This window comes from Muntiacus reevesi, chromosome 10 (genome assembly GCF_963930625.1).
Source record: "Muntiacus reevesi chromosome 10, mMunRee1.1, whole genome shotgun sequence".
Classification (NCBI taxonomy): Eukaryota; Metazoa; Chordata; class Mammalia; order Artiodactyla; family Cervidae; genus Muntiacus; species Muntiacus reevesi.
Window position 1 is genome coordinate 21,919,037 of NC_089258.1, and position 14,680 is coordinate 21,933,716.

Below are 14,680 nucleotides of genomic sequence, written 5' to 3' on the forward strand. Positions count from 1 at the left end.
GGAGACTTATAGGCGGCCCAAACTAGGACAACATAAAAATGGTTGGCAGTACAGAGGGCCTACCAGGCCTGTTTGAGAGGAGGACTGCTGAGGCCCAGGCTCTTGGGACAGCTGTTGGACAGATCCTAAGGGAGAAGATGGCACTTCACTGTGGACCTCATGCCTCGGAGTTTAACTGGTTCAAAGGAAAATTCTGGGCCCCGTTAGTTCTGCGTTACTACTACCACAGGTTTCTCTCTACCAAGTTAAGAGTGAGGCAATATACATGCCAGGATGACCAAGTTACCCCATGGGTCATGGCTGTCCTAGAAAGAGTAAGTGGACCAGTCCCAGGGACAGCAGGTGGATCTTCCCACCCAGGGAGCCAGGTTCCCCCCCACCGCCACCAGGCAGAACCTCCAGCATGGATCAAGAGCAACAAGTGTCCCAGGCCATCCTCTCCACTGTCCAAGGTACTGCCTCTTTCAGAAATAAACCTCTTTTGGTCAATCAGAACATGCTTGTCACAGCTTTCCTGGTAGAAAAACTCATCTCCAAGAAAAACATGCATACCATGCAGCTAGAAACATTTTCCTCTCATATTAGCACATCCTCTGGGTGCCAATGCCTTCTTCCTACCACAAAGTTTACTGTTTCCTGAAATAAATGTTTTTTTCTCATGAGAAGTCGTGGCCTCTCTGCACCCTGCCAGGGGGAAGGGAAGGGGTCAGGGTCCACTCTTCTCAGGTGCCTGCTTTGTCTTCCAGATTAGACAGGGACATGGAGGGAGGGTGACCCCAGTGTGGATACTCACCCTCACCCCAGTTCCCTCATTGCACCCCAGTTTCCACAATACCAGCATTATGGAAACAAGCAACAACATTCAGGACATGCCAAGGTGAATTAAACCTAAAAACCACTCCTTCTCAGGATCCAGTTCAGTCCCCTCCCGTTCTCTCTCTACCTTGAACTTGTGCGGCTGTGGGTGGGGGGTTGGGGGTGGGGGTGGGGGGATGGGTTTGCAGAGGTTGAAATTCCCCTCAGGCTCAGAAGGTATCAGAGACAACCTCTCATGTCAGAATAAGGACGGAAGTTTGGGGGCAGTGCTGGCCCCGAGTGAGAAGTAGGAGAAACCTTGTCTTCATGTCACAGTGGGATAGATGATGCTACCCTGGAAGTCCCTCCTCTCCCAGACAGGACTGGAATGAGATGAGCCAGGAGCATCACCCTCCCTCTGCCTGTCTCATGCTCTGGAGCAGAGGCGAGGATGAGGACCACATTCCCAGCTCTGAGGGTGTGCAGGATAGAGCATGGAGGCCCCCAAGGGCTGGTCCACCCCTGCCCCAGAGGAGAGGACAGCCCTGCTCACAGTGCCCACCTCCCCTGGGGAAGAAGCAGGGGTGTCACTGTGTGTGCAGTCAGCTCACTGCTTGAGGGTGGGATGCTGTGCCCCTAGGGTGGGATGTATGGGAAGGAGGCTGGTGGCAGAGGTGTCCATAGATGGTGCAGTGATCGAGGGGTCCCTGGCGTCCCACCACCATCTACATGCCCAGAGGAAAGAAGGTAGAGGCCCAGTGGCTCCTGGTGGCCTCACCCCAGAGTCTCCCCCTAATCCAGCTCCCAGAGCCCAGACAGAGGGAGAACACCTAGAGCTCCTCCAGAGGACCAGGCTCCCGGAGACAGGGGAGCCTCTGAGCAGGGAAGCTTTCACAGGACCGGGAGCTTGGGACAGACTCATGGTCTGTGATCCAAGGAGGCTCCTAGGGAACATGAGGGACTCAACAGGCCCAGGGACCATGCAGGCGTCACAGCAAGTGTCTACTCTCAGCGTGTCAGAACCCCGACACGTAGGACCAGGACCTGGGATGGGAGGGCCGCGGCACAGGCCTGCTTGGGCTGTGGCTTCTCCCTGGAGCCAGGTTTCTTCTCTGGCCCCCATCCTCCAGCGTGGGCCCAGCAGTGGGGGCTCAGGGCCTGAGGGAGGGGCTCAGGGCACAGTGTGACCTCCAGAGCTCAGAAGAGGGGGGCACAGAGCGGGGACCTTCAGCCTGGCTGCTGTTCGGTTCCCTTGGGGGCACCAAGAGGGGAGTGCCAGGGTGCCCCATAGTCTCCTGTCTGGAGGAGTGACACCGAAGGGATACTGACAGGAAAGCAGGAATCCAGGAGGGGAAAAGACCCTGTGCCCATCTCCTGCCCCAAAGTGCAGAAAGGACAGCAATGGAGGGCCCCCCGCTTTGTGTCTCCACATGGAGACACACAGATCCCAACAGGGATCGCCCACAGACTCACACTGACCCCACAACACTGACCCCCACACAGACCCCTTAGTCCCACACAGAGATCTCCCACGGACAAAAAGTGACCCCACACAGAGGCCTCAGACAAACCCACCGATCTCCCATAGGGGCCCCACTAGCCCCTCAGAGAGACCTGCCACAGATCCACACTGACCCCACACAAGGACCTCTCACAGACCCGTGCTGAGCAAACTCTCCCAGTGACCTCTCAAATCACTATGCAGAGATCTGTCTCTGAGACCTCCCACACAGACCTCACCGGCGCTCTTTAGAATCTGAGTATCCACTCATTGTGCAGAGTACATCATGAGAAACGCTGGGCTGGAAGAAGCACACGCTGGAATCAAGATTGCCAGGAGAAATATCAATAACCTCAGATATGCAGATAATACCACCCTTATGGCAGAGAGTGAAGAGGAACTAAAAAACCTCTTGATGAAAGTGAAAGAGGAGAGTGAAAAAGATGGCTTAAAGCTCAACATTCAGAAAACTAAGATCATGACATCTGGTCCCATCACTTCATGGCAAATAGATGGGGAAACAGTGGAAACAGTGTCAGACTTTATTTTTATGGGCTCCAAAATCACTGCAGATGGTGACTGCAGCCATGAAATTAAAAGACGCTTACTCCTTGAAAGGAAAGTTATGACCAACCTAGACAGCATATTAAAAAGCGGAGATATTACTTTGTCAACAAAGGTCTGTCTAGTCAAGGTTATGGTTTTTCCAGTGGTCATCTATGGATGTGAGAGTTGGACTGTGAAGAAAGCTGAGCACCGAAGAATTGATGCATTTGAACTGTGGTGTTGGAGAAGACTCTTGAGAGTCCCTTGAACTGCAAGGAGATCCAATCAGTCCATCCTAGAGGAGATCAGTCCTGGGTGTTTATTGGAAGGACTGATGCTGAAGCTGAAACTCCAGTACTTTGGCCACCTCATGAGAAGAGTTAACTCATTGAAAAAGACCCTGATGCTGGGAGGGATTGGGGGCAGGAGGAGAAGGGGACAACAGAGAATGAGATGGCTGGATGGCATCACCGACTCAATGGAAATGAGTTTGGGTGAACTCCTGGAGTTGGTGATGGACAGGGAGACCTGGTGTGCTGCGATTCATGGGGTTGCAAAGACTCAGACATGACCAAGCGACTGAACTGACTGACTGAGCCACTCATTGACAGGGCCTTCATGGTAGGTCTGATGTCACTTAACAAACCTTGTGCATTGGTGTTTGGAATGTAAATTGGTACAACTAATATTTAAAACACTGTGGAGATGCTTCAAAAAAATAAAATTAGAATACTATGTGATCCAGCAATTTCACTTCTGGTCATTTAGCAAAAAGAAACATTTTTATCTGAAAAAGTTATCAGTGCTTTTCTATGTTCTCTGAAACATTAATCACAAAATAATGGTACATAAAGAAACTTCCTGTTTGTGGTAGCTAAATGGATAAAGAAAGGTGATATATACACATACGTAACATACAAAATGAGATATTATTCAGCCTTAATAAAAGTTAATCCTGACATTTTCAAGAACACTGAATGAACTTGGAGAACATTATGCTAAGTGAAATAGCCTGACAGTATCGCTTACATGTGGAAATTAAAAAAAAAAAAGGAATCATAGAACAGAGTAGTAATTGTTGTCTGCAGCTGGCTGTGGGGGAAATGAGAACAGGTTGGTAAATGGATACAAATTTTTCATTATAAAATGAGAGACAAAATGAAGGAATAAGATCTGAGGAGCTAATGTACAACATGATGTCTCCTGCATTAGCAGGCAGGTTCTTTACCACTAGTGCTGCCTGAGAAGTCCCTGAATGTGCAACCTGGGTTGCTATCACACACGTAAATTTATAAATTGGGTGACTGGTCTGCTTTAATAAAATGTATCTGAAAAAAAATTAAGCCCTTCCCCTTGGCTGCTCCTTCTGGGCTGAGGCACTGATCAGCACGGACTTTGGACTTAACATAGCTCCTCCTGGATGCCTGTGGGCTTCTAGACCAAACAGCTGCTCTCCACACCTATTATACTCCCCTAGTACATCAAATCCTGGTCACTTGGCGGACTTTGTTACAAACAGAAGCCCTCATGGGATGAAGACTATTCTCTGGCAAACTCACATCCCTATTATATCATGGATAAGGGATTCCTCCTAAGAGGGACCCAGCATGGCCACAAATGCCACTGGGCTAAAACAGAAATAGTACCGTTACGAACAGGCTAAACCTGACATGGTGAGGGAAGACTCCCAAAGTCATTCCCTGAAGCTACCATCATTCTGATACTAAAACCAGACAAAGATGCTACCAAAAGAGAAAATTACAGGCCAATATTTTTTATGAATATAGATGCAAGAATCCCCAACAAAATACTAGCAAACCAAGTCCAATGATGCTTAAAAAGGATCATATACCATAATCAAGTTTGATAAATCTCAGGGTCATAAGGATGTCTCAATGTATGCAAAACATTTAATCTGTTACATCACAACAAATAACAAAAACCACATGATCATTTAAACAGAAGCATTAAAAAAAAAAAAAAAACAGATGCATAAAAAGCGTTTGATAAAATTCAACATCCATCCATGACACAAATTCTCACCAAAGTGGATACAGATGGAACATATCTCAGCATAATAAAAGTTATTTATGACAAACCCCCAGCCAACATAATACTCAATGGTGAAAAGCTGAAAGCTTTCCCACTAAATTCTGGGAAAGAATTCTACCACTATTTCTATTCAACATAGTATTGAAAGTCCTATCCACAGAAATCAGACAAAAAAGTAAAAATAAAAGGTATCCATTTTGGAAGGGAAGAGATAAAACTGTCATGTACAGATGACATAATACTCCATAGAAAACCCTAAAGCCTCCACACAAAAACAATTAGAATTGATAAATGAATTCAGCAAGGTAGCAGGATACAACATTAATATACAGAAATCTGCTGGATTTCTTTACACTAAAAATGAAATATTAGAGAAAGTAAAAAAAAAATTTCTGTTTAAAATTATGTCAAAAAAATAAAATACCTAGGAATCAACCTGACAAGGCCATGAAAGACTTACACACTGCAAACTATAAAAACACTGACAAAGGCAAATGAAGATTATTCAAGAAAATGGAAAGATATCCTATGCTCTGTGGTTAGAAGAATTAATATTGTTAAAATGGTAATGCTACCCAAAGCAATCTGCAGATTTAATGCAATCCCTATCAAGTTACCCATGATTTTTTTTTTTTTTTTTTTTTTTTACAGAACTGCAATGACTAATCCTGGGCTTCCATGGTGGCTCAGTGGTAAAGAATCTGCCTACCAATGCAGGAGATGCAGGTTTGATTCCTGGATTGGGAAGATCGCCTGGAGAAGGAAATGGCAATCCACTCCAGTATTCTTAGCTGGGAAATCCCATGGACAGAGGAGCCAGATGGGCTACAGTGCCTGGACAGGACTTAGCAAATAGACAACAAAAGTAAATAATCCTAAAATTTATATGAACCCACAAAAGACTCAGAAGAACAAAGCTAGAGGCATAACACTCCCATACTTCAGACAATACTACAAAGCTACATTCATCAAAAGAGTGTGATATTTGCAGAAAAACAGACATATGGATTAAGGGAACAGAATGGAGAGCCCAGAAAATAACCCCACATTCCCACAGTCAATTAATCTTTGACAAAAGAGGCAAGAATATGCAATGGACCAATATGCAATCTTTTCTGCAAACGGTACTGGAAAAGTTGGACAGTCACAAGCAAATCAATGGACACTCCCTCACAACATACAGAAAAATAAACTCGAAATGTCCTAAAGCCTTAAATATAAGACATGACACCATAAAACTTCTAGAAGGGAATATAAGCAAAACATTCTTTGACATAAACTGTAGCAATATTTTCTCACGTCATTCTCCAAGGCAAAAGAGACAAAAGCAAAAATAAAACAAATGGGACCTAATCAAAACCACGAGATTTTGCACAACAAAGGAAACCATAAACAAAATGCAAAGACAATCTATAGTTGGGAGAAAATATCTGGAAATGATACAACCAACAAGGGCTTAATTTTCACAGTATATAAACAGCTTATATAGCTCAGTATCAAAATAAAGCAACCAAATCAAAAAACGAGCAGAGGACCTAAATAGACATTTCTCCAAAGAAGACATACAGATGACCAATAGGCACATGAAAAGATGCTCAACATAACTAATTATTAGAGAAATGCAAATCAGAGCTTTAATCACCTCACACTGGTCAGAATGGTTACCAACAAAAAGTCTACAAATAATAAATACTGGAGAAGGTATGAAGAAAAGGGAGCCCTGCTACAATATTGGCAGGGAATGTAAGTTGTTGCAGCCACTACAGAGAACGGTGTGAAAGTTCCTTAATAACCTAAAATAGAGTAACCATATGATCCTACAATCCCACTCCTGGGCACATATCTAGAAAAGATGAAAACTCTAACTTGGAAAGATACATGCAGCCTGATGTTCACTCCCGACAGCACACGCAAACCTTAATCAGGGCCCTGGCAGACCCCTTGGCCACTCCGTTCACCTCCCCAGCGGCTCCCTGGCAGAACTATTATGATGGGAGCCTCTGAGATGGCTCCCTTCACCTGAGCCAACGCTGGAGATGCAATAAACATTGCACAGCCCACAAAAGCGCCGGACATAACGTCTGAGAGAGGACAATATGGATGGATGGGACATGAGGAGTCACGCTATGATAACGCCCCAGCCCATGACATGACTGGACACAACTTCCTCCTGAATGCTGCCTCCACAACCTGCCACTATAAGCCAAGGTGACACCAAGGGAGACATGCGTTGGGACTTGGTTGCTGAACTGAATGTTTGCTTATCTAAATACCCTGCTGATGACCACTTCGTGTTGCATTTTGCAGAGCTCACTATATGTCTATCCCAAGGCCTCCTTGCTTGCTTACTATATATAACACTTGCTTGAGTGTGAGATGGTGCTACGATTGCCAGGCTGCTCTCCGCCTTTGAGTTTTGGAAAACCAAGGTATATGCTGAGTCTCATAACCTTTTTTACGTGCTGAGCTTAGAATTCTTGCTCCAAGTTCAGTTTTACTTTTCCTGGAACACCTTTTAAAGTAGCCACTTACAGCTGAGCCCACCAAAGTTCAGTGACCTCCACCCCAACCACCTAAAAATTAATAGATGCAAGCTACCCTGCTTTCTACCTCTTGCTGGCTCATAACCTGGGCAGAGGATTGCCCTTTCCCAGCTCCTTGCCCAACCCACCCCCACTATCCCCCAGGTCCAGGATCTGACACTAATAATGCTTGTGACTTGACTTCCTTTCTGTGTATGTACTGAAACTATGCCTTCAATCAAAACAACACTTAGGGTTTTCATTCCCTGAACGTGGGAGTTTGGATGCTGAGGGAGCTGCCTGCCATTTCCTTGTGGGGCTGTGCCTCCTCACTCAGCAGGTCATAATCTGCATATTCTTAATAATCTGCATATTCTTAATGTAACACACCAGAAATCGCCCTGTGAACACGCCTCACCCCAACATACAAGGGGCCATCCCAACTTCCTTCAAACATAAGCACAACCCGCCACACTCCCTGACTTCACACATACAAAACATGTTTATGCACATCAACACAGCCCCGACACACACATACAATTTCCACCACCCTAAAGACACAACCACCCTCAGAATCCCTGTAAAGAAACAGCTGCAAGCTGTAACGGAGATGAATTTGGTGACATGGACATGGGCCACCTGGGTTTCTCTTCAGGGAAGGCCTTGTGTCCTGAGTTGACTAGAGTATAGTTAGGAGGCAGTGTCAGCTCCAGTTCCTTCAGGGGCTGCTGGACTAGAGAGCTGCCTTGCCTACAGTCATTCCCCTTCCAGGAAAGTTCATATCTGATGGACTGATGGAGGCAGAGTTAGAAATGCCTGGCCCACTCCTTCCAACTGATGACCTCTCTGAAGAGACAGTCTGGCTCCTCGGGTCCCATGGGGTAGGGTGAAGCTGTTTTGGAGTTTGAGTCACTGTTCAACAGCCCCTCAGCCCAATCCTTTCTGTTTCTGCTCCTCACAGGTGTTGCTTAGTAAATATCCTGTTCCCTAAACTCTTTCTCTGATTCTGTTTTCCAAGAAGTCCAAACTATGACAACCATCATCATTTCTTCATTCAATTATTTATCAGGCATCAATGAACATGGCAAAGACCACTCTTACAGATTTACAGTATGTGGAGGGAATAGACAATAAACCCATAGCCCCATCGTAAACATGGACACAGGCACACATGCAGGGTATTAGAAGATATCCAGTTAGCAACTGAACTAAGGGTGCTTGATCTACTTGGCTCTGCAGGTAGTAGTGGAAAGTGAAAATGTTAGTAACTTGGTCATATCCGACTCTTTGCAACCACATGGACTGTAGCCCACCAGACTCCTCTGTCCATGGGATTCTCCAGGCAAGAATACTAGAGGGTTGCCATTTCCTTCTCCAGGGGATCTTCCCGACCCAGGAATTGAACCCAGGTCTCCTGCATTGCAGGCGGATTCTTTACCATTTGAGCCACTAAGGAAGTCCATGGTAATAGTGGGGGAGGGTACAAAGAGACTTGTGAGCTATTCAGAAATGGCCTTTCTGGTTAGGTTTCTGGGCTGTTCCCAGAGAAGAGGGCCTGAACTTTCTTCCTTATATACTGCAATTCTAATCTGGGTACACCATGTTTGTTGTTTAAAGCATGGGAGAGCTACAGGAAGAACCTGGACCATTGCCCTCCAAGATAACACTGCCTCTATTAGAGAGTGTTACTTGCAGCCACAGAAAGTGAGTCTGGCCATGCAGTGAGGGGGAGAGGACAAACGTGTACAAGCTGAGAAGGATCTAGCAGTTTGGGCCTGAAAATGACTCTAAACTCTTCAAAAACTTTTGGGGTTCCTCCTTAGGTTTAGAGAATTCTTTGCCTAGAGTTCTCAGTTCAGTCTTTAACCAAGGGACAGAAGACATCTGAGGAGGCTTGCCTGCAACCTCAGTTAGTTTTATTTTAAATAGCAGTTGTTGAATATTCTCTTTGGAATAGAAAAGTAGTTCAGTCAAAAGGTTAGTAAAATATTAAGTCAGTCACTCAGTCATGTCTGACTCTTTGTGACCCCATGGACTGTATCTCACCAGGTTCCTCTGTCCATGAGATTCTCCTAGGCAAGAACAGTGGAGTGGGTTGCCACTGCCTTCTCCAGGGGACCTGTCTGACCCAGGGATTGAACCCAGGTCTCCCACATTGCAGGTGGATTCTTTACCATCTGAGCCACCAGGGATTGGAAAAGGATATGGTGGAATAGTAGGACTTGAGTCTACAGTCATACCTGTCCTATGATCTTTTGTTTCAGATAACTTTATCTCTTTAATTTTTCATTAGCTTTTTGTACTGAGTTTTTAAATGAAGATATTTTGGAACCTTGAAGGCTTGTAAGTTTTCACGTACCCATTAAGTAAGCATCTCATTCTCCCTGTCCAAATGGGATCCCTTGCTCTATTGTTGTCCTTAAATGAACAATCTTGTCTGATTGGAACACTCCCCACAGTGGCCACTGTAATTCTAGATCAACATCACTAAAATTTTGCCATCCTTCTAGGTACAGCCTCCAGGACTACAGTTCTTTTTTTTTTTTTTTTTCATTTTTAAAATATCTCTCTCTTTTGTTTAATTTTACAATATTGTATTGGTTTTGCCATACATTGACATGAATCTGCCATGGGTGTACATGTGTTCCCCATCCTGAAGCCCCCTCCCACCTTCCTCCCCATCCCATCCCTCTGGGTCATCCCAGTGCACCAGCCCCAAGCACCCTGTATCATGCATTGAACCTGGACTTGTGATTCATTTCACATATGATAATTTACATGTTTCAATGCCGTGCTCCCAAACCATCCCACCCTCGCCCTCTCCCACAGAGTCCAAAAGACTGTTCTATACATCTGTGTCTCTTTTGCTGCAGGACTACAGTTCTTAAATATAAAATAAGCTAGTGTGCCAGAAGGTAGCATAACAAATTGTGATAAGGGCTCCATTTCCTTAGCTAGCCTTTGTCAACCCAAAACAAGGCAAATACGCCAGGGCCTTAATATGTCAGCAGTAACCAAGAGATGCTACTATGTCTCGGCCAAAAGAAGGCCTGGCCTGCACCACCACCAATTCCCAGGGAGCCTTGGAATGGGGGAAAGGGTCACACTAACAAATTCCAAGAAATTGGGACTAAAAACTTAATTCCAAACAAAAAGGAGAACTATGGCTGTCACCAATAGTTCCCAGCATGGAATCTGGGGGCCAATGCTGATTCCAAACAGATGGGAAAGTACAGACTAAACTGTCAGCAGTTCCCAGGGAACAAAATTAGGGGCTAGGATTTACTACTCAAAAATAGATTGGCAATAATCAAGAGATATTACTGTGCCCTGGCAATTTTGATCTGAAAGGTTAGGGGTTTGGCCTCACACAGAATCCCCTACCAGCCAAGCTGACCTGCCTTGTAAAGGAAAGTCAATCAGACTGGGAGCACAAATGCAAAGAGAATGGAGCTCAAACCAAGAGGAGCTTACCAACAACCTCCAGGAATGGCAAGAAGGACAGTGAATTCAAAGGACTGATAGACATCACACCTATTTCTCCTTGTCCCCAAATACCATTAGACATTCCTTTCAGATTCCATCACCGCCACTAATATATTAAAAACAAAAAACAATATTTAACTAAGTAAATTTGAAGATTTACTCTGAATTTGTAACATACTGACTCTAGTAAATGATTCATGAATCAGGCGGCATCTCATGTGGAAGACAAGGAGATACTCCAAGGGGTTGCACATCATGGAATGCTCTTAAAATAAGGAAGGCAGGACAAGGAAAGGAAGCAATGAAAGTTCCAGTGGGGAAAAGTAAAAGTTCAGATGACAATGGCTTCTGATGGAAAAATTTTCTATTAGCTGGGTTTGTTCTTGGCCAAAATGGAAATCTTCCCTCCTCCAGCTAGGGTAGTAATGGAGCTGCACTTCTTGCAAGGTATCAGTCTTCCTATTGGGATAAGTAATGACCTCTTCCTGCTAGGGTATTTGATGATGAGTGACAGGAAATGATAGCTCCCTCTACAGGCCTTCCAGACTCCAGTTACAGTTGAGTTTTCCTTTTATTAAAGTTCACAGCATGTTTTGTTGGCAGGAAGATTCACAATGAGGGAGAAAAGGCCAGAAGACTCACCATTAAGAAGGTTCAGAAATTCTTAGGAGGATGCAAGGGAGGCAGAACGTGACTACGGGGTCAGCTGGTGGCCACGCTGACCATATGGCTCCATCTGATGACTTTGCAGCTTGCTGTGGAATACTTTAAAAAAAAAAAAGGTCGCTTTATCCTATCAGAGAAACAAGAGACTGAGATGAGCTTCCCACTGCTAGAAGCATCCTCAGCCTTTAGAAAAGACCAGGGAACATGACTAAAGGATTTGGGGATATCAGAGCCATATCTCCTCAGAGCGGGACTCCCCAGTTTCTCCAGGTCTCAGTCCTCAACTGTCCCTCAGGGACAGTCTTCCCACCTCCATCCTTGTCAGCTCATTGATCCCGAGAGGTCCTGCCTTACCCTGAGAATTTAGGTTTCCACGGAGCTAGGTTGGTTGAGACCTAGTGATACGGCTGACCACCCTGATAATAGTCCCCATCACCCTGGGGCAGTTGGGCTCAGGGACACATGGCTTTGTAGACTTTCAACACCTAGACCCAGGATGGAGGGTGTGTTTGCCCATCACCTGTGTCACAGAAGAGCCAGCAATACTTGGAGCTGTCCAGCCAACTCTCAGGGGGTTTTCCTGCGAGGGCACTTGGTTACCTGACTTCTTATCCAGGAAGCCCTATGACTTTTGACTGCTGCCTGTCACACCAATAATGCACCTGTGAAGCTTCTCCTCTACAAGATCATCTGCCCACCAGACCCATTCTTCTAAAGGGCCCAGATGCTAGGGCCATACAAATGCTGAAGGAGTGTCCACCTGTCTAAAGTACAAACATCCCTCTATCCATCTGCATGATTTCTGCTGGGAATCCCCAACTTTTATGGGAATTCTTTGACCAACCTGATAGGAAAAATGTAATGATTCAGAATGACAAGGATCCATTCACACTTACAACCCCAGAAGCTCCACTCACAACCACATAAGTGTCCCATACATTCCCACTGATGCTCAAATATTCTTGTGTCATACATACATACATCTAAACACACACATCAGTGGTGTGCTGGTAAATGCTTAATAAAAAGTTCTCTGAGAAAGGTAGGAAAGACTTCATTTGTGGTGTCTACATGGTATAAATATTCCCAGCATGATCAGTTTCAAGCTACCTAGTTGACATCACTGAACACAGAACTGGGAGGAGATATGCACCATTGACTATCCCAAGCTAGTATGAACCAGTTTCAGCACATTCCGAATCTTTTCGTATGAGTATGTGCACACGATCCACTTACACCCAGAGTAGGCCACTCAACTCCCACCACAGATATATAAGCAAAAGGACACAACATACATATTCATGTATGTGTGTATGTATGTATATCCATACACATATATTCTGAACACACATGTACATTTCTACTCTCATCTTGAATAAATATACACACAGACCACCTCTTACTACCTAAATTTTTATAGACAAAAACCTACTCACACTGAATATTCACATGCCACTCTTACAACTATATACATATACACACACAACATGGGCCTGAACTCAAACATGTGCAACCAATATACCACTCATATGTACACACTGTACATGTATACACATAGGCTCATGAGGTACACAATTGTTTCATGAGCAACTCCCAAAAGACCCACATGCAATTCATAGCCCTAAAATACATATACTTCAGATTTCTGAACATACACATAACCTACACCCTCTACTGAACTCTCACAACTGCCAGAATACTTAGCTCATAGCCCCAGGGATTCAAATACACACACACCCTACACTTATCAAATACAGCTGAACCTTGAACAACTTGGGTATTAGGATACCAACCCTCCCTTCAATGCTTTTGTATCCATAGATCAGGTAACAGTACTGTAGTATTTACTGAAAAAAAAATCCACTAGGAGTAGACCCGTATGGTTCAAACCCATGATGTTATAGAGTTAATTATACTTATATAAGTCCAACTTACCAGTACCGAGAACACACAAACAAGCCACACCGCTAAATTCTTCAGGCGTTACATTTTTATTTATTTATTTTTTTATTTTTTTGGCATTACATTTTTAAATAAACACAAAGAGGACACTAAGCCTCCTATACTCACAAATCACAAATACACACATCCATAAACTACTCATGAGTATACACCCCAAATGCTAAGACACACACAAAACACAAAAACACTGACAATTTCTGTTCTCTAATATACACACGCAATTCTCACACACTTACGGACACAGATGTGCAGATATTCCCAACCTCTGAACATAGAGATCCCCCTCAAACACTACCTCTCCAGAATACAACCTCCCCACTGCTCCCCAAGCATATAAACAAAGGACACTATATACATATATCTACTCTCATGCTAATATACACAGACCACTTCTTACTATCTACTACCAAACATATGTACAAAGAAATGCACTTAGAATAGTCCTAACAACTCCATACCTCATGAACAAATTTTGATAATTCATACACCCTTTGATGACATACACACAAATTACTATTCACAAGTAACATGCATAGAAGTATCTCCAGGAAACCATTTATGAAATAACTTCTACATATCAAATGATCCCCAGCTAGCAGCAGCCAGCTCATACATCTGCAAATACTAACAAATAACCATATCACATATTCCTAATACATACAAGTGCAATTCTCCAACTGCTGTATATAAACCTGGAATCTCACCTTCTCATCAGATACACATATACTCACTTCTCAAAATATATAAGCCTAAGAGGCCCCTCCTGAAAAATACAAATATACAGCACTAGCAGATATTCCTCCAAATGGCCATGCCCCTTGAATACACACACAAACTTACTTTACATACAACTCTCCACAAGCTCCAAACAGAACAATTACCCACTGCACTACAAATAAGCAAACACATAACTATATATACTCTGTTTCAAATACACATCCCACACTACCAGCATTGCATAACCCCACATTCCCAAACTCTCACACAGAATTAACTCTTCCATCCTGCATAATACAGTATTATACAAACACAACACACCTACATCTATCAGTTCCATAAAATAGCCACAGACTTTCCCCTACATAGCAAAAGATACATACACAGCTCCTGAAAATACACACACACAAACCACATAAGCCTTACAACATAC

At 44.1% G+C, this 14,680-nt stretch overlaps 1 protein-coding gene across 1 annotated transcript in view; it reads left to right on the forward strand.

Annotated features, from left to right (window-relative positions):
- Nucleotides 1-403: 403 nt before the first annotated feature.
- The window catches only part of LOC136176315 (NUT family member 2G-like), a 28,092-nt gene continuing 13,815 nt past the window's right edge, over nucleotides 404-14,680 (forward strand). The window contains 1 exon segment of the mRNA XM_065946496.1: nucleotides 404-452. Within this exon segment, the coding sequence (XP_065802568.1) occupies nucleotides 404-452 (49 nt within the window).